At 44.9% G+C, this 23,585-nt stretch overlaps 2 protein-coding genes across 2 annotated transcripts; both read right to left on the bottom strand.

The window, feature by feature from the left end:
- Positions 1-774: 774 nt before the first annotated feature.
- Positions 775-1,763, bottom strand: LOC123412762 (chlorophyll a-b binding protein of LHCII type 1-like). Its single transcript, XM_045105698.1, has one exon. It carries the CDS (start codon positions 1,676-1,678, stop codon positions 878-880), a length of 801 nt encoding a protein of 266 aa, XP_044961633.1. The 5' UTR covers positions 1,679-1,763; the 3' UTR covers positions 775-877.
- Positions 1,764-2,543: 780 nt separating this feature from the next.
- On the bottom strand, positions 2,544-9,381 carry LOC123412761 (alanine--tRNA ligase, chloroplastic/mitochondrial). Its single transcript, XM_045105696.1, has 11 exons — positions 8,857-9,381; positions 7,756-7,934; positions 6,919-6,997; positions 6,360-6,494; positions 6,104-6,253; positions 5,911-6,021; positions 4,912-5,829; positions 4,250-4,522; positions 3,928-4,137; positions 3,291-3,445; positions 2,544-3,143 (listed from the first exon to the last, which is right to left on the bottom strand). Exons 1-11 carry the CDS (start codon positions 9,253-9,255, stop codon positions 2,807-2,809), a joined length of 2,946 nt encoding a protein of 981 aa, XP_044961631.1. The 5' UTR covers positions 9,256-9,381; the 3' UTR covers positions 2,544-2,806.
- Between the last annotated feature and the right edge of the window lie 14,204 nt (positions 9,382-23,585).

Below are 23,585 nucleotides of genomic sequence, written 5' to 3'. Positions count from 1 at the left end.
TGTTACTGCTTATTAGGCTGGTCATAGTGGGAGTATCACAAGTAGTATCATGCATGACAACTAGACATATTTGATGAGGCGACATTGAATTAAATGAAGAAAGAAAGGGTTGAGTATCATATTATGATACCATATCATATTAAATGTTGTGTTATTATGTGTCGAGCATGGTAATAAATGAACTGTTATATGATACTAGCACATGATATTATGCATTACGGATGTAGTATCATACACTAGTAGCATATGCATGGTGTTAGTATATGATACTCCCCATTACAACCAGCCTTATAGTAAAGAGTAAAATGCACATGCGGATGAGTAATTATTACAACTGCAATCAACATGTCCAAAATTTACACTTTGCACTAGTGGGGCCTAGAAAATACTATTTCTTCAATCAAGTTTTACCAACTCATAGTAATTACCAACTGATAGTAATATAAAACCAACTATAAATATTCACCTATTTGACGCCAAATACGACATGGAAAGGGCAATTCCACTATCGAAGCGTTTATTATTGCAAATTTAGTATAACATGCAACACGAAGTGGTTGACCAAATTTCAACGACCCACAATGAGGTTATTCCTATTGGTTGACATTTGGCAAGTATTTAGAGCGCTAGCCTAATTGAGATCCCAACCACATATACCAAATTTGAGCACCACATATTTCCTGACAGCCGACATTAGCAGTGCACAAATCATTGTCTAGTGTGGTAGAGTGCAACCACAACAAGTAGCTAAAATACAGGACATGAGAGTGAATGTTGGCAAATCAAACAATGATTTTGCACTGATTCTTGTAATTTACATGATGGTAGTACATAGCAGACCATCCTTCCAGCTCTCAACTCAGCCCTAGAAGGTGTCTTACTTGCCGGGCACGAAGTTGGTGGCAAATGCCCATGCATTGTTGTTGACGGGATCAGTGATATGGTCAGCGAGGTTCTCTAGCGGGCCTTTGCCGGTGACGATGGCCTGCACAAAGAAGCCAAACATGGAGAACATGGCAAGGCGGCCGTTCTTGATCTCCTTCACCTTGAGCTCCGCGAACGCCTCAGGGTCGTCGGCTAGGCCGAGTGGGTCAAAGCTGCCTCCAGGATAAAGTGGGTCAACGATCTCGCCGAGTGGGCCACCGGCAATGCGGTACCCCTCGACGGCGCCCATGAGCACAACTTGGCAAGCCCAAATGGCCAGAATGCTTTGCGCGTGGACGAGACTAGGGTTGCCGAGATAGTCGAGGCCGCCCTCGCTGAAGATTTGGGAGCCGGCCTTGAACCAAACAGCCTCGCCAAACTTAACGCCATTGCGGGCGAGCAACTCAGGGAAGACACATCCGAGGGCACCAAGCATGGCCCATCGACAATGGATCACCTCCAGCTCGCGGTTCTTTGCGAAGGTCTCAGGGTCAGCTGAGAGTCCAGCGGTGTCCCACCCATAGTCACCGGGGAACTCACCGGTCAAATAGCTCGGCGGCTCACCTGATAGTGGGCCGAGGTAGAGCACGCGATCGGCACCGTACCACGGGCTGCTCGAAGCAACTTGCTTTGCCTTTGCCGTAGTCTTGCGCATGGTGACGCGTGCCTCGCCGAAGAGGGCCGACAACGACACATTCTTCACCGCCTTGCCGGCAAAGGCCGGGGAGGAAAGGGACATGGTGGCCGCCGCCATTGGGCTGCTAAGACGGGAGTTGTCCCTTAGGTTCTCTGATGGGGTGAGGGAGAGGCTTAGTGTGAGATGGCTTGAGAGCACAGAATAGAATGAGAGGGCTATTTAACAGTGTAGCGAGCAGATGCCATTTAGAAAGAGATCTGTAGCTGTGATGCCATTGGTGCAGTGGGAGTCTCAAGAGGATCAGATACACTTGTGGCTATGGATAGCTGGCAATCTCCTCAGCGAGTGGTGATTGGATTGTGTTGATGCAGTTAAGATCGTGCAAAAAGAGTACATTCAAATGTGTATAATTCATTCAAATGTGCTTTGTGACTGAACTATGTTAACCTGATCCAAGGTGCATGCTTCATTGTTTTTTGCGGGTAAATGAAGTGTATAATTCAAATGTGTGACAGGTGTTATGTGCAGGGTCTGGACATACAATGGGAAAATGTGACACACATAATGTTCAAAAGTGCAATTTGTTCTGTAATCTGACTAACTTCCCAATACACCAAAAGAGAAATACTACTACCACGTACTCCTAGTTGAATATATCATTTTTCTTTGTTCAAATTTTTTAACGTAATAAACAACTAGCCAAATGGTGAAATGGCAAAATACGAGACAATGTTCAATTAACCAGGATTGTTATAATAGGCAGACCCAGCAACCTTTATCATAGAGGTAAAAGAAACAGGGGAACCAGCACCATAACTTTGTCCCCTTCGTTCATTAAACAAAGAGGGAAAAAATAAATCTATCTAAATTCATGTATTTTGGTTGTGAAGTTTCCAAACAGCCATACAGCAACAACAAACATGATAAGTTTATCTCATGGTTTTCGCATTCCTGCATTTCCAAATTTATTTGCTCCAAACTGTACCCAAATATATGTACCTTTGTTTTTCTCATATATGTGCAATTGCGGTTCCACCAGCTACAAAATGATTAACATGAGCCTTCACTTGCCACGGTACGTGTAGCATTTGGAAGAAGTCAAGGAAAGATCCAAAAAAATGTCTGCTTGGACTCTTGGAGGCCAGAATAAACAATTTATATAAACCCAGAAAATGGCAACAATTTTACATATGCTTGTGAATGCATGCTCTATTTCCTATGTATGTAAATTGGCTCTATCGAAGATCAGCTGGCTTTTGAAGATACCGCTGCAACAATTTCAGCTCTAGCCTTCTCTAGGGCATCCGGCAAGTTCTCTGGCTTCCGACCGCCAGCCTGCGCAAAGTTCGGTTTGCCGCCACCACCTCCGCCGCAAAGTTTCGCTATTCCACCCACAAACTTGCCTGCTTGCACTCCCATTTTCACAACTCCAGGACTGAAGGCAGCGACCAGGCTCACCTTACCGTCTCCTGGACTTGAACCTAAAATCACCGCGGCTGGGTCTTGGAGAGTTCCCACAAGATGCTCGGCTGCGCTTTTCAGCCCATCAGCATCCACATCCCCCATGTTCTCAACTAGGATCCTACACAACACAGATTTTTAGGAGAGGTTACAAATGTGACGTGATGGTTTAATAATAAATAGCACAAAAAGACTGTATATTTGTGAAGGACAGATAGACAGTACAGTGAGTAGGGTGCATACAAGTGGCAACAGTTGCAGCAATTACCTGACATTATGAGGTTCAACGAGTACAGCTTTACTTGCCAGGGATGCCGCTTTAAGCACTGCGATTTTGCTGCGTAGAGATGATGATTCATTTCTCGCTGTTCTTAGTTCTTCAAGAATTGTTTCTACTCTGCTGTTGACATCTTCTGCTTTGACCTGAAAAATAAGTTAATAGTTAAAATATCATGCTCCATGAGAAATAGTTCAAATGTCTATGGCAGATGCAAGAAAATTTGAATGGCACGGTCAACAGGCCTCTCTCTTGCACTCTCTAATCACACTACCCACATGGGACAAGGTATTGCTCCTAACAAGCATGAAGTGTTTAGTCAAGTGATTTGTAAATAACTGTTTCTGTTTGGCACAAGCGTGTGTACAATTAAGTACGCTTCTGCCTGCCTATTTTACATTTAAGTTTCGTCAAATCTGCACATGTAACGAATGTAGTATGTGCATCTGTAACAGATCAACTGTAGCATATAGGTGGGTTTCAATGCACTTCAAAAGGGAAATGCCAAATTCATTTGAGCAAGAGATGAAGATCATCAGATGCACAGATTTCAGCTACTCAAGTCATCGAGAAAAATATGACATGTCAGGAGAAAAGAGCAAATTCGCTACAATGAGTAGGTCCATACCTTAAGCGAAGAGCATAAGTGTCGCATGTAGTTGTCCCGTGAACAAACATACTCAACAAATGCATCACCTGCAACTGCCTCAATCCTTCTGACTCCAGAAGCTATTCCCTGTTCTGAGATTATCTTGAATCCACGGATCTCCGCAGTATTACTGACATGAGTTCCGCCACACAGTTCCATCGACACCCCAGGGACCTCAACAACTCTAACCTAGCAGAATTCACAAATATTTAAACATCGCCTACTGTCATATGACTTTGCAGAAATGTGACTGTAATATCTTAATTTCCAGTGCCATTTTTTTTGTTTTATAAATACCAACCTGTTCACCATATTTTTCTCCGAACATTGCAGTGGCACCAGCATTTTTCGCATCTTGCAATGCCATCACATTTGTCTCGAGATGTGTTGCGTCGCTAATCCACTGGTTCACCAGTGATTCAATTTCCAGTAATTCCTTTTCTGTAAGGAGCCGATGGAAACTGAAGTCAAATCGGAGACGGTCAAAAGCCACAAGGGATCCGGCCTGTGATGTCTCTGAACCAATGACACTTTTAAGAGCAGACTGCAGTAGATGTGTAGCAGTATGATGAGCCTAGACAGGGAAACAGAAAGAAGTTAATTAGAGAAGGAATGGAAATAGATAGGTGCTGTAGCAAAAGGTGCAATCAGTAACTTCCTGGATGAGCATTTGTTAGAGGCAAACATTTTGCTTCAAGGCAACAGTAATATCATCATGTTCCAGCATATGCTGAGAAGACACTAGATAACTGAGGTCACAAAGAGCTCATTTGATTTTACTGATATTCATGCCAGTGAGGACACCAGCAAACCGAAATAACTATCTTGAGCAATATTTGTATCTTGTTTAAAGCCAGTAAAGGTGCCGAAATGATATTTGTCGGAAACTCACAAAATTATTACGAATGTCTAAAATGCATGCATGAAGACGGAAGAAAGAAAAAACATTCGTAGTTTTCATACCTTCGCTCCCTGCCTAAGTTTTCCATCAACTGCAGCGTCGATTTTCTTTCCAACCTCGATTGACCCCTGTTTAATTGTGCCTTTGTGAACAAAGATGTTCCCCAGGGATTTTTGGACATCTTTGATTTCTATGACTGCATTTTGTTTTCCACCTTCCTCTTCATACACATATAAGAAACCATTGTCTCCAACTTGACCACCCGATTCAGCATAGAACGGTGTTCGGTCTAATAGTATTTCCACATCAGTACCTTCTGAAACATTTTCTACTGGGCTTCCATTAATTAAAAGACCTTTAACAACAGCTGTTGCGAAAAGGGACTCATACCCCAAAAATTCAGTATCAGGGATACTTTTGACAATCTCGGTCTCATTTCCAACAGAAAGTTTGATAACATTGTGAGCAGCCTGAGATTGTTTTCTTTGGTTTTCCATTTCAATATCAAACCCCTTCATATCAATAGTAACACCCCGTTCACTAGCTATTTCAGCTGTAATCTCTATGGGGAAACCATATGTATCATATAAAAGAAATACATCTTTTCCAGATAGGCAAGGCACTCCAATATCACCAGCACTACCTAATGCCTCATCCAGAAGTTCATCTAATAACTTTTCACCTCTTCCCAGAGTCTGTACAAATCGCAGCTCTTCCCTTTGAAGTTCTCCAAGAATCGATTTCCGCCTTGATTCAACATCTGGATCTATCTCACTGCTAAGGCTGATTACTGTCTCAGCTAGAGAAGGTAAAACTGCACCTTCAGAGTTCTCATGCCCATCACCTCTCATACCTATCAATCTACCAGTCCGGACTACCCTTCTTATAAGCCTTCGAACAACATATCCTCTCCCAATATTCGAGGGGATGACCCCATCTGATATGAGATAAACAACTGCCCTCATGTGATCACCAATTACCTAGCAAGATAGAAAATGCCAAAGGTTATGTCCATACAACTAATTTATCATGAAACAAGTAATAGATCCAGATTGATTCACTTTAAGATTTGTCCTCATAGCATCATCAGCTTTACTGTAGGAAACTAGCGCCATGCTTGCTGCCTTTTCCATTATTGGGAAAATCAAGTCTGTCTCGTAATTGTTTGGAACCTATATAATAGACAACTGTGCAAAGTTAGATTATAGCTCAAAAACAATATTATGGACCATTTGAAGGATTGACGAGCATTACATTTTGAAGAATGCGCGCCATACGCTCAAGCCCCATTCCTGTATCAATATTCTTTTGTTTCAATGGTTCTAGAGATCCATCATCATTTTTGTTGTATTGCATGAAGACAAGATTATAGAATTCGATAAATCGGCTATCATCATTCAAATCCTGCACACAACTATATGAACATCACTAATTTCAGTTACAGGAGAACTCCATACAGAATAGAAAATACTGAACATTTAACCATATATGCCATAGAATCTTTACATACCGCATTCAAGGATCCTCTCTCAGGATGGAAATCATAATACATTTCAGAACATGGTCCACAGGGTCCAGTTGCACCACTAGTCCAAAAATTATCATCCTCGCCCATCCTCTTTATCCTTTCCTTTGGTACACCAACCTGGATAGAATAAGCAGGAAGAAATTCGTTCCTATAAGCTTAACAAAATACCAAATGAAGAAAAATATATCTTTCAAGTGTCATGTACCATGATACCAAACACGATCCCTACACCTCTCAAAAGAAACGTGCAAGTCTGACATTTCAAATAACTAGTGAAAAATCACAAATTCATTAAACAGAATCTCTACTCTCTTTTTACTAAAACTGAGTTGTTATGGAAAACTTGCATATTTTTCTGGGGATTTTAAAGGTTTTTTGTATGTAGATATATCTCGTGAATTCTTAACCATGCACAGGTTCAAATTAATATGAGAATTAGCAGTGAGATGTGGTTAAACGTATTATATATTTATCAATGCAGTAACAAATAAAAAGAGAAGGTATGCAAAATTGCAGAAATATGCAGTTTTACATAACTGACCTCATTGAGCCAAATAGAGAATGCCTCGTCGTCATCTTCAAATACACTAATCCACAATCTTTCTGGGGGCAATCCATACCTAAACAAATTTCACAAACAAAATGAATGCTAGCACTAGAAGAACATGAAAAGGAATTGCAGGAATGATGTTGTGTGGTGCCTCATAGCATGTTCTAAAGATTCCACATAGTAAGAGAAAAGTCCACTTTCCTCCTCAAGTAACACAAATTTTGAACCCCCCCCCCCTCTTAAATTATTGTAATTCTAATACCAGATTATTTCACACGCCCTCCCCCCAGGCTGGTTTTGGAGTGATTTTTCCAACACATGAATGCTGACATCATTTTCTACGACATGGTGGGCCTAGCCGACTAATCAATACATATTGAGCACGAATCAGGTAGAAGATGGCATTGGCATCCACATGTGATGTCAAGGAGTGAACAATGAAGTGACTAATTATTATAAGTTCCAGGAGTTAACTAGACCAAAAAGAAGTTCAGGAGGTTAAGTGGACCCAAAAGGTTCAGGGGGCTAACTACCCATAAAAACCCAGTGGAGTAAAGTGGATTCCTTTGCCTGGTATGATGGTTAAAATGCAAGTAACATCATTGAGGTAATATAAGAGCATTTTAAGAACAGCTGAAGCTTGACATAATAATGTATTTGGATAGCACAAAGTGACAAAGATCACATCCAACATAATAATGGATTGAAATGTGTGAACAACATCTCTATGATAACAAGCGGAGACATGGCAATCTTTTCTAGATAAACAGCTTAGAGTTTACCATCATGGATATCATGATGCATGCGGAATAAAGGAATTGTTCATACTCCTTGGTTGTCAGCTCCCATGCCCATTTGATTGCATCCTTCTTGAAGTAATCGCCAAAGCTGAAGTTCCCAAGCATCTCAAAGAAGGTTTGATGTCGGGATGTGCGTCCCACATTCTCAATGTCATTTGTCCGTATACATTTCTGGGAGGTGGTGGCACATGGTACACGCCTAGGTTCCTAAAGTAACAATAAATGGACTTCATCATGTAGTAAAATCAAACAGGTGCAGACTGCAATATAATGTGTGTATAAGGAACAACAATGAAGTTCCTTCCCCGGTTATGTGGCAACTTGGAAACTTTATAATATCCGGTTATAGAAAATTTGAAGTAAACCCAATTAAAATACACCAACCACGTGAATAACCGTGGCCGTCTCTTTTCGAGGGAGTTCGGGAAGAGAACACGGTGGGGTTATGAATGACTCGTAAGTAGGTATTCAGGGTCACTTCTTGATCATTAGTAAATCACGTCCGTTTATGCGTAGATCACTCTTCTTATTCTTGTACTCGTAAGTTAGCCACATATAAGTGATTAGTGCTTGCTGCAACCTCACCTGTTACTACGAGTAAAACGACTTAGAAATCGAATTGAACTTAGACATCACTATTGTTATGGAAAACAAATAACGATAAGAATTGTGCTAATGGACTGAAACATAAGGGCGTCTTTGATTAGTAGGAATTTTGGAGAATTCTATTCCTTGGGAATTTTTCATGTAAGGTTTGTTTGATTTGAGGGACTGGAAACCACAAGAAATTTTCCTGTCCGCTATTTTGGATGCAAGTACAAAGCACAAATTTCCACTGAAATTTTGCTTTGTGTCTATGACAACTATGTGACACACCCAATACTCCAAGGAAATTCCTACATTTCTCACGTGGTGCAACCAAACAACTTGTATTACATATTCTTGTGATTTTAGTTCATGTAGGGTTCAATATGCCATGACATGAAATTTGTTAAGTGATTTCTATTCCTGTGTTTGTGGAGTACTATATATAAACGAAAAGTGAAGACTATCCTTGTTCGCCACATTCCCCAATTTCTCAGAAACCACTAAAACTTCAGGAATCGATGTTCTAACAATGCGGACGCACCTTGCCAAGAAATATAGGCTTGAACTGAAGCATCCCAGCTATGGTGAGGAACACGGTGGGGTCATCGGGCACGAGAGACGAGCTCGGGAGTATCTTGTGGCCACGGGCGGCGTAGAAATCAAGGAAACGCCGGCGTATCGCGTCCCCGCTCCACTCGGATGATCCCTCCGTTCCCGCCGCCGTCACCGGGTTCGCTCCGGTCATTATCGATTGGCTCGACTGACTGGCCACGGGCAGGGAACCCGAGCAGCATACCACAGGCGTCGCTGACGTCCTCCTCGCCGGCGCCCCTCGGCCATGTTGTCGCCGGAGCCCAAGGGAGCGCCGCGCGGGGCAGATGTGTGGGTAGACGGCTGGGAGGGAAGGAGGAGAGGCGAGGCGGCGCATTGGGAGGAGCATGAGGGCGGCGGGGTGGGAGGAGCGGGCGACGCCGGCGAGGTGAGGCGGAGGGGAGGCGAGCTGAGCTCGGGAGCGAGGGAGAGGCTGTGGCTGGGCTGGCCCAAACCTTATCTCTCCTTCGGTTTTCTGTTTCACCCAGCAGATTATAGCTTTGCGTCGAGAAAAGAAAACAGGCCGTACTACTAAAAAAATAAGCAGATTATGGTGTTCTAAAAAAATATACTACTCCCTCCGTTCCTAAATATAAGTCTTTTAAGAGATTTCACTAAATGTCTACATACGAAACAAAATAAATGAATCTATACTTTTAAATATGTCTATATACATCCGCATGTAGTCTACTAATGAAACCTCTAGAAAGACTTATATTTAGGAACGGAGGGAGTAAAAGATTAGGGCACTTTTTTTCAAAAAAAAAGGTGTTTCATTCATCAAGAATTACCATTACATACATGAACTACATAATTTTAATTTCTACATACATGCAAAAGTAGATGTATCGGCTTGGATTCTTTTTAATTTCTCGACAAGTGCAGTCATCGGGATTCAAGTCATGGTCGCATAATATATCAATGGTGACACTGCAGTTCGTGTCGAAGATAAAATGCTATGTACTCCACTCTAACACAAAGGCAATGCCCTCCGCACACGTCGTTGTTTCAGCTTCCAGGGCACTTGAACAATTATGAAGGAATCGGCAAGATGCGAGGATGACATTGCCCTCATTATTCCTCACAATCATGTATGCTCCTTCTGTTCCATCCTCATTGTCGGTGTTCAGTTTGTTCCATCCTCACGAAAGCTGGCTCCAATGAGTAGTGTCGGCGTTCTGGGAACGGGGGTACCCACGCCTGCATGTCTGCGACCCAGGGCTGGCCCACTTCATCAACACAAGGTCGGCAAGGAACATCACCACCTTGAACAAGGCCCTCGCGAGGGGCCAAGCCTCGCGAGGAAGAGCGACGTCAAGACCCGTTGAGGCCCTTGCGAGGACAGGACAGTTCCCCTTTAGTGCAAAGGAGATGGGAGCGAATCAGGACTCCAAAGGCACTTCCTAAAGGTTCCCCTTCCGGTGCAACAAGACCCTGGTCGCCCGCCGGCAGGACGGACGTCATCCCCGTGCTCACCTCTGCGGTGCTGGCAGCAGCTTTGCAGCCGAAGACCACTTTTGACAGGGGAAGCATGTTCCCTTGTCTCCCACCGAAACTGACCGTTGTGGGATCCCTTCCCGCCTATGATAAGGAAGAGGACCCTGGCCTCCACTATAAATAGAGATGGTAGGATACCTGAGATGGGGGATCAGATCATTGTAACCCTAGAGCAACACACCAAGCCACTTGACCTCCGGAGGCTCAAGAGCACTGTACGACCTCGTTCATCAACCTCCGTGAGAGGCAATCCACCAAAAGCAGGAGTAGGGTTTTACGCTTCGCAGCGGCCCGAAACTGGGTAAACTACTGTGTACTGAGTTCACCTCACCTTCGAGTGAGTTTTTTGCCGTTTCCATCGAGTAGCGGACTAGGCGAAGTGGAGCAGGGAGAGACCTTCATACACGCCCCAGTGTTCGAATCCTTAGGGTTTTGCGGAGCCCGAAATCCGACATTTGGCGCGCCAGGTAGGGGGTGTGTGAAGGCTTGCTTCCAGCTTCCTCCTTCCCAGACCGATGCACCGATGGCCAGCGACCAACCGGCTTCTCCAAGCCTCGTCGAGTTGGTCTCCGACCGCCACGTCACAGTGGCTGGAGGCTCGCATACCGGTGTCGCGGGACCAGGCGGCTCGGACCAGGCCGTCAACATCCTCTCCAGCATGACGACCACCCGTGCCACCCAGGCGCATGGGGGCTGGGCGGCGGCCCGGGCACCTGCAGTGCGCCGCATCAATTTGGGAGACCTCGGCGCGCACGAGCGTTGCGGATGGCAAGAGAGATGCTCTGCCAACGACCCACACCAGGGGGCTTCGACGCCTGGGCGGACCACGTCATGGAGCTAATCGCCATTGCTCAGAAGGCCATCCAGCCTGGTGCATCCTCAGAACCACAGCCGCCGGGCGCCGGGGGTTCGCACCGCGTGCCGGCCCCCGAGCCTGCAACTTCGAGGCCCTGCCCGCTCTGGGCGAGGCCGAGAGAGATGCGCTCCGCGCTGCCCTCCACCTTCTCCAAACTTAGCGACTAGCCCTGAAGCGTGCCACGCCGACAACCACCAGGGACGCAAGGAGAACGGCGGGACGACCGACGTGCACGCTGGCACACATCACCGAGACCAGGTCGGCCATCGACAGCCCGAGGCGGATAGACATGAACGCTCCCTCCGGTGCAGCCAGCAGAGGGCGGAGGCGATGGCACAGATGAATTACGACTACGGAGACACAATGGGACACCAAGGAGGGAATCAACATTGGGCGGCGCCAGGACCAGCCCACGGCGGCAACAGGAACAAGCGGCTCCGCGCGGAGGCTTGTCGTAGAAAGATCTCCGAGCAGTACGGCAGGGGGGGTCCCCCTCCACCACCAAGAGGGACCGCCACCGTCGCACTGATGACCGGCCGCGGGAGACGGGCGAGCGCCTACATGGAGCCGTACGTGCCAGAGTACGCGACACTGTTTGATCCTCCTAATGAGGAAGAGCTTCAGGCGTCCCCCGGGGCGCCTACCCACCTTAGGAGTGAAGAACGATTGGGGTCTCCTCCTTGAGCCGGGATCAAAAGGGGCCTGGGCGGGGGGCGCCCTCAAGCTGCGGGGCGCAGCACCAGCCACCTTCCCCGCGAAAAGACTACGCGAGGCCAAACTCACGGGCCTCAGGAGGACGAGTCAAACACCGTGTCGAGATGCTAGCGGCATGGATCATCTGCGACGACCAATATGCAGGCGTGGGCGTCGGGGGCCCGGCCTCGTGAGGCGCCCCTGAGGCTCAAGGGGGCTTCAACTATTCGGCGAGGTAATTTTTGGATTTACTGCCTTGAGGAGTGTGTGCTGACCGCAGGAACTCCAACTACCTGGGGCATACTTCTGCAAGTCACTTCCTTTACAATTTCCATTATATCCACTTGGCAACCTGACACACTGCTTTGCTTGCATCGTTGGCAGCCCGCCCTCCCCGTTCAGGGGAACCGGCCGCAACGCACCGCCCTAACGCGGGAATTAGGGAGCCCCACGGTCCCTCAGGATCACGGACGACAAGATAAAATCAGAGTCGATTGAGCGTTCAAGGGGGCTCCACAACATGGCGCTCCAGGAGCCTTACCGGTCACAAGGCCACCTGTCGCCCTTGATATCGTCCATGGACATTCGATCGTTATCAGGGGTGGCAGGGCTTGACCCCGTAGCTACATTCGTTCAATCGGTCACACGCAACGGCGCTTAGAAATGTGCGGGACCGGGTCCTGGCGACGCAGAGTCGCTTGAACGTCAAAGAGGGGCTCCTGAGCATCGCGCCTCAGGGGCCTTACCGGTCACAAGGCCATGTGTCGCCCTTGATATCGTCTACGGACATTCGATCGTTATCAGGGGTGGCAGGGCTTGACCCGTAGCTACATCCTGTTGGAAATATGCCCTAGAGGCAATGATAAAATAGTTATTATTATATTTCCTGTTTCAAGATAATCGTTTATTATCCATGATATAATTGTATTGAATGAAAACATAAATGCATGTGTGGATATATAGACAAAAACAATGTCCCTAGTAAGCCTCTAGTTGACTAGCCAGTTGATCAAGGATGGTTAAGGTTTTCTGACCATATGCAAGTGTTATCACTTGATGACTAGATCACATCATTGGGAGAATGATGTGATGGACAAGACCCAAACTATAAATGTAGCATGTGATCGTGTCTTTTTGTTGCTATTGTTTTCTGCGTGTTAAGTATTCATTCCTATGACCATGAGATCATGTAACTCACTGACACCGGAGGAATACCTTGTGTGTATCAAACGTCGCAACATTACTAGGTGACTATAAAGGTGCTCTACAGGTATCTCCGAAGGTGTCCGTTGAGTTAGCATGGATCAAGACTGGGATTTGTCACTCCGTGTGATGGAGAGGTATCTCGGGGCTCACTCGGTAATACAACATCACATATAAGCGTTGCAACCAATGTGACTCAAGTGTTAGTCACGGGATCTTGTATTACGGAACGAGTAAAGGGACTTGCCGGTAACGAGATTGAAATAGGTATAGGGATACCGACGATCAAATCCCGGGAAAGTAACATACCGAAGGACAAAGGGAATGGTATACGGGATTATATGAATCCTTGGCACAGAGGTTCAATCGATAAGATCTTTGTAGAATATGTAGGATCCAATATGGACATCCAGGTCCCGCTGTTGGATATTGACTGGCGAGTGTCTCAGGTCATGTCTGCATAGTTCTCGAACCAGGGTCTGCACTCTTAAGGTTCGGTGACGTTTCGGTATAGTTGAGTTATAGGTGTTGGTGACTGAAGGTTTGTTCGGAGTCCCAGATGAGATCACAGACGTGACGAGGGTTTCCGGAATGGTCCGAAAACGAAGATTGATATATAGTATTGTTTCATTTGGCCTTCGGAAAGATTTCGGGCATTCCCGGTAGTGAACCGGGAGTGACGAATGGGTTTTGGGTTTTTACCAGGAGGGGGCCACCTATCCGGGAGAGAACCTAATAGCCCATGGGCGGCGTAGCAGCCCTTGGTGGGCTGGTGAGGCCAGCCCAATAGGGTTATTTCGTCTAAGGGAAAAATCAAAGGAGAAAATAAAAAGAGGGAGGTGGGAAGGAAGGAAGGGACTCCTCCTTCCTAAACCGAATTGGAGTGGGAGTCCCTCCTCCTCCACTCGGTCGACGCCCTAGGGGCTCTCTTGATCCCCAAGGCTAGCTCCTCCCCTCCTCCTATATATACTAGAGGTTTTAGGGTTTTTGAGACACAACTTTAGCCACGTGCAACCCTAAACCTCTACTTCGTAGTTCTTCCTCTAGATCGGTTTTCTGCGGAGCTCAGGCGGAGCCCTGCAGGAATAGATCATCACCATCACCGGCGCGCCGTCACGCTGCCGGAGAACTCATCTACTTCCCCGTCTCTCTTGCTGGATCAAGAAGGCGGAGATCGTCATCGAGTTGTACGTGTACTGAACGCGGAGGTGTCGTCCGTTCGGTGCTAGATCGGGACGGATCGTGGGACAACGGTGATTTGAATCACGAAGTTGTTCCAGTACATCAACCACATTTCTTAACGCTTCCCGTTTAGCAATCTACAAGGGTATGTGGATCCGATATCCCTCTCGTAGATGAACATCACCATGATAGGTCTTCGTGTGCGTAGGAAATTTTTTGTTTCCCATGCAACATTCCCAACAGTGGTATCAGAGCTAGGTTCATGCGTAGATGTAATCTCGAGTAGAACACAAAAGTTTTTGTGGGCATTGATGTTCGATTTGCTACCCTCCTTAGTATTTTCTTGATTCGGCGGTATTGTTGAATTGAAGCGGCCCGGACCAACATTACTCGTACGCTTACGAGAGACCGGTTTCATCAACTAACATGCAACTTGTTGCATAAAGATGGCTAGCGGGTGCCTGTTTCTTCAGCTTTAGTTGAATTGGATTTGACCGAGGCGGTCCTTGGAGAGAGGTTAAATAGCAATTTGCACATCTCCGTTGTGTTTTTGTGTAAGTAAGATGCGATCATACTAGATACCCACAGCAGCCACGTAAAACATGCAACAACAAATTAGAGGACGTCTAACTTGTTTTTGCAGGGTATGCATGTGATGTGATATGGCCAAAGACATGATGTGATATATTGGATGTATGAGATTATCATGTTGTAATAGTTAAATATCGACTTGCACGTCGATGCTACGGCAACTGGCAGGAGCCATAGGGTTGTCTTTAAACTAACATTTGTGTTTGCAGATGCGTTTACTATATTGCTAGGTTGTAGCTTTAGTAGTAATAGCATAGATAGCACGACAACCTCGATGGCGGCACGATGATGGAGATCATGGTGTGGCGCCGGTGACGATGAAGATCATGTCGGTGCTTTGGTGATGGAGATCAAGAAGCACAAGATCATGGCCATATCATGTCACTTATGATTTGCATGTGATGTTAATCCTTTTATGCACCTTATCTTGCTTAGAACGACGGTAGCATTATAAGGTGATCCCTCACTAAATTTCAAGATAAAATTGTGTTCTCCCCGACTATGCACCATTGCGACAGTTCATCGTTTTGAGACACCACGTGATGATTGGGTGTGATAGACTCAACGTTCACATACAACGGGTGCAAAACAGTTGCACACGCGGAACACTCGGGTTAAACTTGACGAGCCTGGCATGTGCAGACATGGCCTCGGAACACAAGAGACCAAAAGGTCGAGCATGAATCATATAGTTGATATGATTAACATAGAGATGTTTACCACTGAAACTACACTCAACTCACGTGATGATCGGACTTGAGTTAGTGAATTTGGATCATGCCACACTCAAGGAACTAGAGGGATGCCTATTTGAGTGGGAGCTTATTAGTAATTTTATTAGGTAAACTCTAATTGTCTTGAACATAGTCTAAGTCTACTTTGCAATATTTTGTGTTGTAGATCAATGGCTCACGCAGTAGCAACCCTGAATTTCAATACGTTCCTAGAGAAAGCTAAGCTGAAAGATGATGGTAGCAATTTTGTAGACTGGGCTCGTAATCTAAGGCTCATCTTACAAGCTGGGAAAAAGAATTATGTCCTTGATGCAGCGCTAGTAGATGAACCACCTGCTACGTCTGATCAAGATGTTTTGAATGCTTGGCAAGCACGTAAGGAGGACTACTCAGTAGTTCAATGTGCAGTCTTGTATGGCTTAGAACCGGGACTTCAACGACGCTTTGAACATCATGGAGCATATGAGATGTTCCAGGAGTTGAAGTTTATTTTTCAGAAGAATGCCCGGATCGAGAGGTATGAGACCTCCAATAAATTCAATTCTTACAAAATGGAGGAGAATTCGTCTGCCAGTGAACATGTGCTCAAAATGTGGGTACTCAAACCGTCTTGCTGAGCTGGGGATTGAACTCCCGCAAGAGGCTATCACTGACAGAATTCTTCAATCACTGCCACCTAGCTATAAGAGCTTTGAGTTGAACTATAACATGCAAGGGATGAATAAGTCACCCATCGAGTTATTCGCGATGCTGAAAATCGCAGAGTCAGAACTCCGGAAAGAACATCAAGTGTTGATGGTGAATAAGACCACTGGTTTCAAGAAAAGTGGCAAAGGCAAGAAGGGTAACTCCAAGAAGAGCGGCAAAGTTGTTGCTCCTCCGACGAAGAAACCCAAGGTTAGACCTAAGCCGGAAACAGAGTGCTATTATTGCAAGGGGATGGGTCACTGGAAGCGCAACTGCCCCAAGTATTTGGCTGATAAGAAGGCGGCCAACGCCAAACCAAGTATATGTGATATACATGTTATTGATGTGTACCTAACCAACTCTCGTAGTAGTGCCTGGGTATTCAATACCGGTTCTGTTGCTCATATTTGCAACTCGAAGCAGGAACTGCGGAATAAACGAAGGCTGGCGAAGGATGAAGTGACGATGCGCGTGGGAAATGGTTCCAAGGTTGATGCAATCGCCGTCGGCACAGTCTCACTTGAGTTACCATCAGGATTAGTTATGAACTTAAATAATTGTTATTTAGTGCCTGCGTTAAGCATGAACATTATATCTGGATCTTGTTTATTGCGAGACGCTTACTCATTTAAGTCAGAGAATAATGGTTGTTCTATTTTTATGAGTAATATCTTTTATGGTCATGCACCCAATGTGAGGGGTTTGTTCATATTGAATCTTGATTGTGATGACACACATCTACATAGCATTGAGACCAAAAGATGTAGAGTTAACAATGATAGTGCCACCTTTTTGTGGCACTGCCGCTTAGGTCATATTGGTGTAAAGCGCATGAAGAAACTCCATGTTGATGGACTTTTGGAGTCACTTGAATTCGAACCACTTGACACGCGCGAACCATGCCTCATGGGCAAGATGACTAAGACTCCGTTCTCCAGAACAATGGAGCGGGCAAGTGACTTATTGGAGATCATATACTGATGTGTGCGGTCCAATGAGTGTGGAGGCGCACGGCAGATATCATTATTTTCTCACCTTCACTGATGATTTGAGTAGGTATGGATATATCTACTTGATGAAGCACAAGTCTGAAATGTTTGAAAAGTTCAAGCAATTTCAGAGTGAAGTTGAAAATCATCATAACAAGAAGATCAAGTTCCTACGAACTGATCGAGGGGGCGAATATCTGAGTTTCGAGTTTGGTGCTCACTTAAGACAATGTGGAATTGTTTCACAGTTGACACCGCCTGGAACACCACAGCGTAATGGTATGTCCGAATGTCGTAATCGTACTTTGTTAGATATGGTGCGATCTATGATGTCTCTTACCGATTTGCCATTATTGTTTTGGGGTTATGCATTAGAGACAGTTGCATTCACTTTAAATAGGGCACCATCAAAATCCGTTGAGACAACACCATATGAGCTATGGCATGGCAAGAGGCCAAAGTTGTCGTTTCTTAAAGTTTGGGGATGCGATGCTTATGTCAAAAAGCTTCAGCCTGAAAAGCTGGAACCCAAAGCGGAAAAGTGCGTCTTCATAGGTTACCCAAAAGAGACAGTTGGGTACACCTTCTATCTCAGATCCGAGGGCAAAGTGTTTGTTGCTAAGAGCAAAGCTTTTTCTTGAGAAGGAGTTTCTCTCAAAAAAATTGAGTGGGAGGAAGATAAAACTTGATGAGGTTGTGGAACCTCTCCTCCCTCTAGATGGTGGCGCAGGGCAGAGGGAAACCTCTGTCGAGGCAACACCGGTTGAGGAGGAAGCTAATGATGATGGTCATTGTTTAGCAGATCTCTCGCGATGGTTAGACAAATGCTATTCTCGATTGCTCAACAATTAGAAATTGTCTTGCAATGACCCACCAGCGCGTGGGATCGAGGCCGTTTTCGAGGGTAGAGTATTCGACCCAAATTTGTTGATTCGTCAGTCAGGAAGTGAGAGGATACTCTCAAGTATTAGCAGCTGAATGTGTCAGATTCAACCACACCTGAAAGATTAGTATCTACAAGCAAAGTATCAACAGCAAAGTAGCAGTAGTGGCAGCAGCAGCAAGTAGCAACAGTAGCAAGTAACAGCAGCAGCAAAAGTAGTAACAGCAGCAGAGCAAAACAAGTAACAGCAGCAGCAACAGTAGTAACAGCAGCAGAGCAGAGCAAGTAATAGCAGCAGCAACAATAGTAAAAGCAGCAGAGCAGAGCAAGTAACATCAGCAGTGGGACAAACTCGTAGGCAATGGGTCAGTGATTTGTTTGGATGATATTCATCATGCAACAGTTATAACACGGAGAGATATATGGCTAGCTCCCATTCGTCAATGTGATGTAGGCATGCATTCCGTGTGTCGTCATACGTGCTTAGGGAAAAGAACTTGCATGACATCTATTGTCCATCCCTCCCGTGGCAGCGGGGTCCAAAAGGAAACTACGGGATATTAAGATTCTCCTTTTAATAAAGAACCGGACCAACACATTAGCACTTGGTGAACACATGAACTCCTCAAACTATGGTCATCACCGGGAGTGGTTCCGGTTATTGTCACTCCGGGGTTGCCGGGCCATAATACATAGTAGGTAACTACAACTTGCAAGATCGGATCTAAAACACACATATATTGGTGACAACATAATAATTTCAGATCTGAAATCATGGCACTCGGGCCCTAGTGACAAGCATTAAGCATGGCAAAGTAGTAGCAACATCAATCTCAGAACATAGTGGATACTAGGGATCAATCCCCGTCAAAACTAACTCGATTACATGATAGATCTCATCCTACTCATCACCGCCCAGCGAGCCTACAAATAGATTACTCACGAACGATGAAGAGCTTCATGGAATTGGAGAGGGAAGAAGGTTGATGATGACGATGGCGACGATTTCCCCTCTCCGAAGCCCAGAACGGACTCCAGATCTGCCCTCCAGATGAAGAACGGGATGTGGTGGCGCCTCCGTATCGCAAACGCGACGAAATCTTCTCTCTTGATTTTTTCTAGGACGAAAGTGACTTTATAGAGCTGAGTTTGGGGGCGGCAGAGCCACGTGGGCCCCACAAGCTTGCTAGCCGCCACCAGGGGGTGGCGGCTACAGGGCTTGTGGCCTACTGGCCCATCCCCTCCGGTGGATCTTTGCGCAGGTATTTTTCATATTTTCCAGAAATATTCTCCGTAAATTTTCAGGACGTTCCAAGAACTTTCATTTCTGCACAAAAACAACACGAAGGCAATTCTGCTGAAAACAACATCAGTCCAGGTTAGTTCCATTCAAATCATGCAAATTAGAGTCCAAAACAAGGGCAAAAGAGTTTGGAAAAGTAGATACGATGGAGACGTATCAACTCCCCCAAGCTTAAAACCTTGATTGTCCTCAAGCAACTCAGTTGACAAACTGAAAGAGAAAGAAAAACTTTGACAAACTTTGTTTGATCTTATTGTTGCAACTATGTCTAACTCATAACCAGAATTTCAGCAAGTGACACAAAGGTCTCACGGTAAACTAATATCAATGGCATAATCAGCTAACGAGCAAATAATAATGAGTTTTAGATACCAACAATTCAATCAAAACAATCATGAAGCAATATGAATAGGTGGTATCTCGCTAGCTCTTTCTGAGACCGCAAAACATAAATGCAGAGCACTTTCAAAGATCAAGGGCTGACTAAACATTGTAATTCATAGCAACGAAGATCCAGTCATAGTCATACTCAATATCAATAAAAAGCAAAGCATAAAAATGACAGAGGTGCTCTCTAATTGGTGCTTATACAAGAGGAGGATGACTCAACAGGAAAATAAATAGACAGGCCCTTCGCGAAGGGAAGCATTGATTTGCACAGGTGCCAGAGCTCAAGCTTTGAAAATAGAGATAATAATTTTGGGTGGCATGCTTTCATTGTCAATGCAATGGCCAAGAGTTCTCAATATCTTCCATGCTACTCATGCTATAGGCGGTTCCCAAACAGAAAAGTAAAGTTTTAACTCCCCCACCACCAAGCAATCACACTCCACGGCTAGCCGAATCCTCGGGTACCGTCCATACTAACATCAATCCGAGGGGAGTCTTGTTTTACATTTATGTTTTCGATTTAAGTGTGGAACTGGGCATTCCAATTACCGGCCCCTTTCTCGTGAATGACAGTGAATAAACACATGTCGAGGATAACACGCCTAACATGGAAGACACCAATAGCCCCTGTCACCACATGAGCGGTTCGGGCATGCAAAACAGATTACTTCTTGAAGGTTTAGAGAATGGCACATGCAAATTTACTTGGAACGGCAGGTAGATACCACAAATAGGTATATATGGTGGACTCTCATGGAAAAACTTTTGGGTTTATGGAAGTGGATGCACAAGCAGTATTCCGCTTAGTACAAGTGAAGGCTAGCAAAAGACTGGGAAGCGACCAACTAGACAGCGACAACAGTCATCAAGATGCAATGAGTTTGACTAACATTGAATGCAAGCATGAACAGGATATAAATCACCATGAACACGAACATCATAGAGGCTATGTTGATTTTGTTTCAACTACATGCATGAACATGCGCCAAGTCAAGCCACTTGAATCAATCAAAGGAGAATACCATCCTATCATACTACATCATAGTCATCTCAAAATCTATATTGGCATTCAAGACAAACCATTATAAGCTCTCAGCTAGTTAAGCATGGCATCAGAAACTATGATATCTAAGTTGTCATTGCAAACATGGTTCTCTCACAACAAAGCTGAACCAGGCATGACAAGCTAGTCATATTTACAAAAACAAAATAGATAGAGTTCATACCAGCTTTTCAAGTCTCAGTCACTTCATCATATATCATCATTATTGCCTTTCATTTGCACGATCGAACGATGCGAACAATAATAAGAGTGCTCGTGTAATGGACTAAGCTGAATCTGCAGGCAAACACAAAGGAGAAGACAAAGTAATATGGCTCTTTGAAAGCTAAACAGGTATGCATGCAAGAACCACTAAACATTGTAACCAATATCTTCTACCTTGACCCAAAGAAAAAGAAAACTATTTACACGGGAAAGCTCCCAACAAGCAAAAGAAGAAAGAAAAATCTTTTTGGGTTTCTCAAAAGGACACAAAACAAGAAAACAAAAATAAACTAGCACGGATAATAAAGTGGCAAAGTGTAAACACCGGCTAACAAGGTGAAATCATAAGCATGAATGTAAGGTCGGTGAGAACACGTACTCCCCCAAGCTTAGGCTTTTGGACTAGCTTGGTCTACTCCCATGGATGGTCCTCGCGAAACCCAAAATCATAATGGGTGTTATACGGGAGTGCTGCAACCACTGCCTGAATAGCTGCCTCGCGAAGATGAGCAGTCGTCGCCTCCCTCTCATACTCCTTTGCCTCTCCTATGGTTATGTAGTATCTTCGTTTTACCTGAAAGTCAAAGAAATCAGGAGCAGGAAGGGTAATGTGGAAAACACGTTGCCGGTTAAATATCAAACGGTATAGGAGGGATCCATCATCCCTCTCAAGGAACTGGTAGCGTGTTAGAGCGACACGATCAAGGTAGGCTGTAAGGAGAGGGGGTCTCCTGAACGGATGGATACTCCAAGAAAATTTGCTAAGCGTGTAGCATAAATTCCACCAAAGAAATCCCCCTCAATGGCATTATTATTCAGCCTCCTTGCTATTATAGCTCCCATGTTAAAGCTCCTGTCACCTGTTACTGCGCTCTTAAGGATACTAAGGTCGGATGCGCATAGGTGACAATGTGCACCCTTGCCGTTAATGCACCTACCTATGAAGAGGGCAAAGTAGTGCAAGGCAGGGAAATGAATGCTTCCTATGGTAGCTTGCATGATATCCCTAGTTTCTCCAACAATTATACTAGAGACAAAGTCTCTGACTGAAGACTTAGCAGGATCATTAATACTACCCCCATCGGGTATCTTGCAAATCCTATTGAAATCCTCCAAATCCATGGTGTAGGATTTATCATACAGATCAAACAGTATGGATGAGTCACGGCCAACTGAAAATTTAAATCTACGCACGAAAGAGGCAGTGAGCAAAGCATACTGTTCACATTTATCTGAGAGGAATTCTGCTAACCCGGCATTGCGGACAAGTGTATCAAACTCATCCTTGAAGCCTGCTTCGATCTTGAACTCATCGGAAGGCCATTCACATGGTTGTACTGGTGCGTCCCTTAGTTGATAAGGTTCGTCCCTTCTTACTTGAGGAACCACCATGAAACTTCCTCCTGAACATAATTTCTCGTTGCTGAAATTTTGAAGTTCAAGAGAAAAGTGAATAAAGACCAATCACACCTTGTAGCAATTACTCCTACTAGTGCCTAGAGACCGTATCACGCGCTAAAACTACTTGGGACCAGCTAAAATCAACATTTCTAGCTCAAGAACATGGTCACCAAGGTAGCAAAAATACGCGAAGGATAAAGCACTAGAGCAAAAACTAATTGGACCAATGGAGGAGTCACTTACCAAGGAGTAATTTCCCCAAAACGGTTCGGAGAATGGTGCTTTGAGCAAGGAGATCGAAAATCACAGCCAAATGAGCAAGAACACGGGGTTGAGCTACGAAACAATTTTTTCTGGAGGTGGAGGAAGAGGATGGGAGCTGGAATGAGTGGAGGGGGTCCCTATGGGCCCCACAAGCTTGCTAACCGCCACCAGGGGCGGCGGCTCCAGGGCTTGTGGCCCACTGGTTTGGCCCCCAGGCCAGCTCTTAGGCCCAGTATTTTTCAAATATTCCTGAAAAAATCATACTAGATTTTCAGGACCATCGGAGAACTTTTACTTTCGGGGTATTTTTCTCGAAGACGCTAAAACGGAAAACAGGAAAAGCTAAACTAAATCTATCATTTTTCTTCTAAGCAACAGAAAGTTAAAGCTCAAAACAGAGGTATGTGACTCTTTGATTCATCCATTTCATGGTCATCGCAAGAATTCTGTCAATGGGGTTGATCAAACCCTCATGGCAAAACCTTCTCAAATCACAAGAGAGAACGGAGAATTTTCGAATAGCCACTAAGTTACCTCAATGGGGATATGTATCTCCCCAACAAGCAAATCATACTTCATCTTGACACGAGGAATAGGGCATTCAAAGCTCCCAATAAGAATCGATGAAGTATTTTCGATAGCATTGATGCAATGTACTTGATATCATTTCTTCGGAAAGTGCATCGTGTGCTCATTACCGTTGACATGGGAAGTGACATTGCCTTTGTTGCAATCTATA

The sequence above is a fragment of the Hordeum vulgare genome, chromosome 7H (genome assembly GCF_904849725.1).
Source record: "Hordeum vulgare subsp. vulgare chromosome 7H, MorexV3_pseudomolecules_assembly, whole genome shotgun sequence".
In the NCBI taxonomy this organism is placed as follows: domain Eukaryota; kingdom Viridiplantae; phylum Streptophyta; class Magnoliopsida; order Poales; family Poaceae; genus Hordeum; species Hordeum vulgare.
This window is presented reverse-complemented; position numbering and strand designations above follow the sequence as displayed.

Bases quoted from the DNA above. Each gene is read 5' to 3' on its own strand.
- LOC123412762 (XM_045105698.1), bottom strand. From the start codon at position 1,678: ATGGCGGCGGCCACCATGTCCCTTTCCTCCCCGGCCTTTGCCGGCAAG.
- LOC123412761 (XM_045105696.1), bottom strand. From the start codon at position 9,255: ATGCTCCTCCCAATGCGCCGCCTCGCCTCTCCTCCTTCCCTCCCAGCC. The intron at 6,495-6,918 runs GTCAGTTATGTA...TATTCTATCCAG, and splicing joins TCTCTATTTGGCTCAATGAG to GTTGGTGTACCAAAGGAAAG. The intron at 4,523-4,911 runs GTATGAAAACTA...TTCCCTGTCTAG, and splicing joins AACTTAGGCAGGGAGCGAAG to GCTCATCATACTGCTACACA.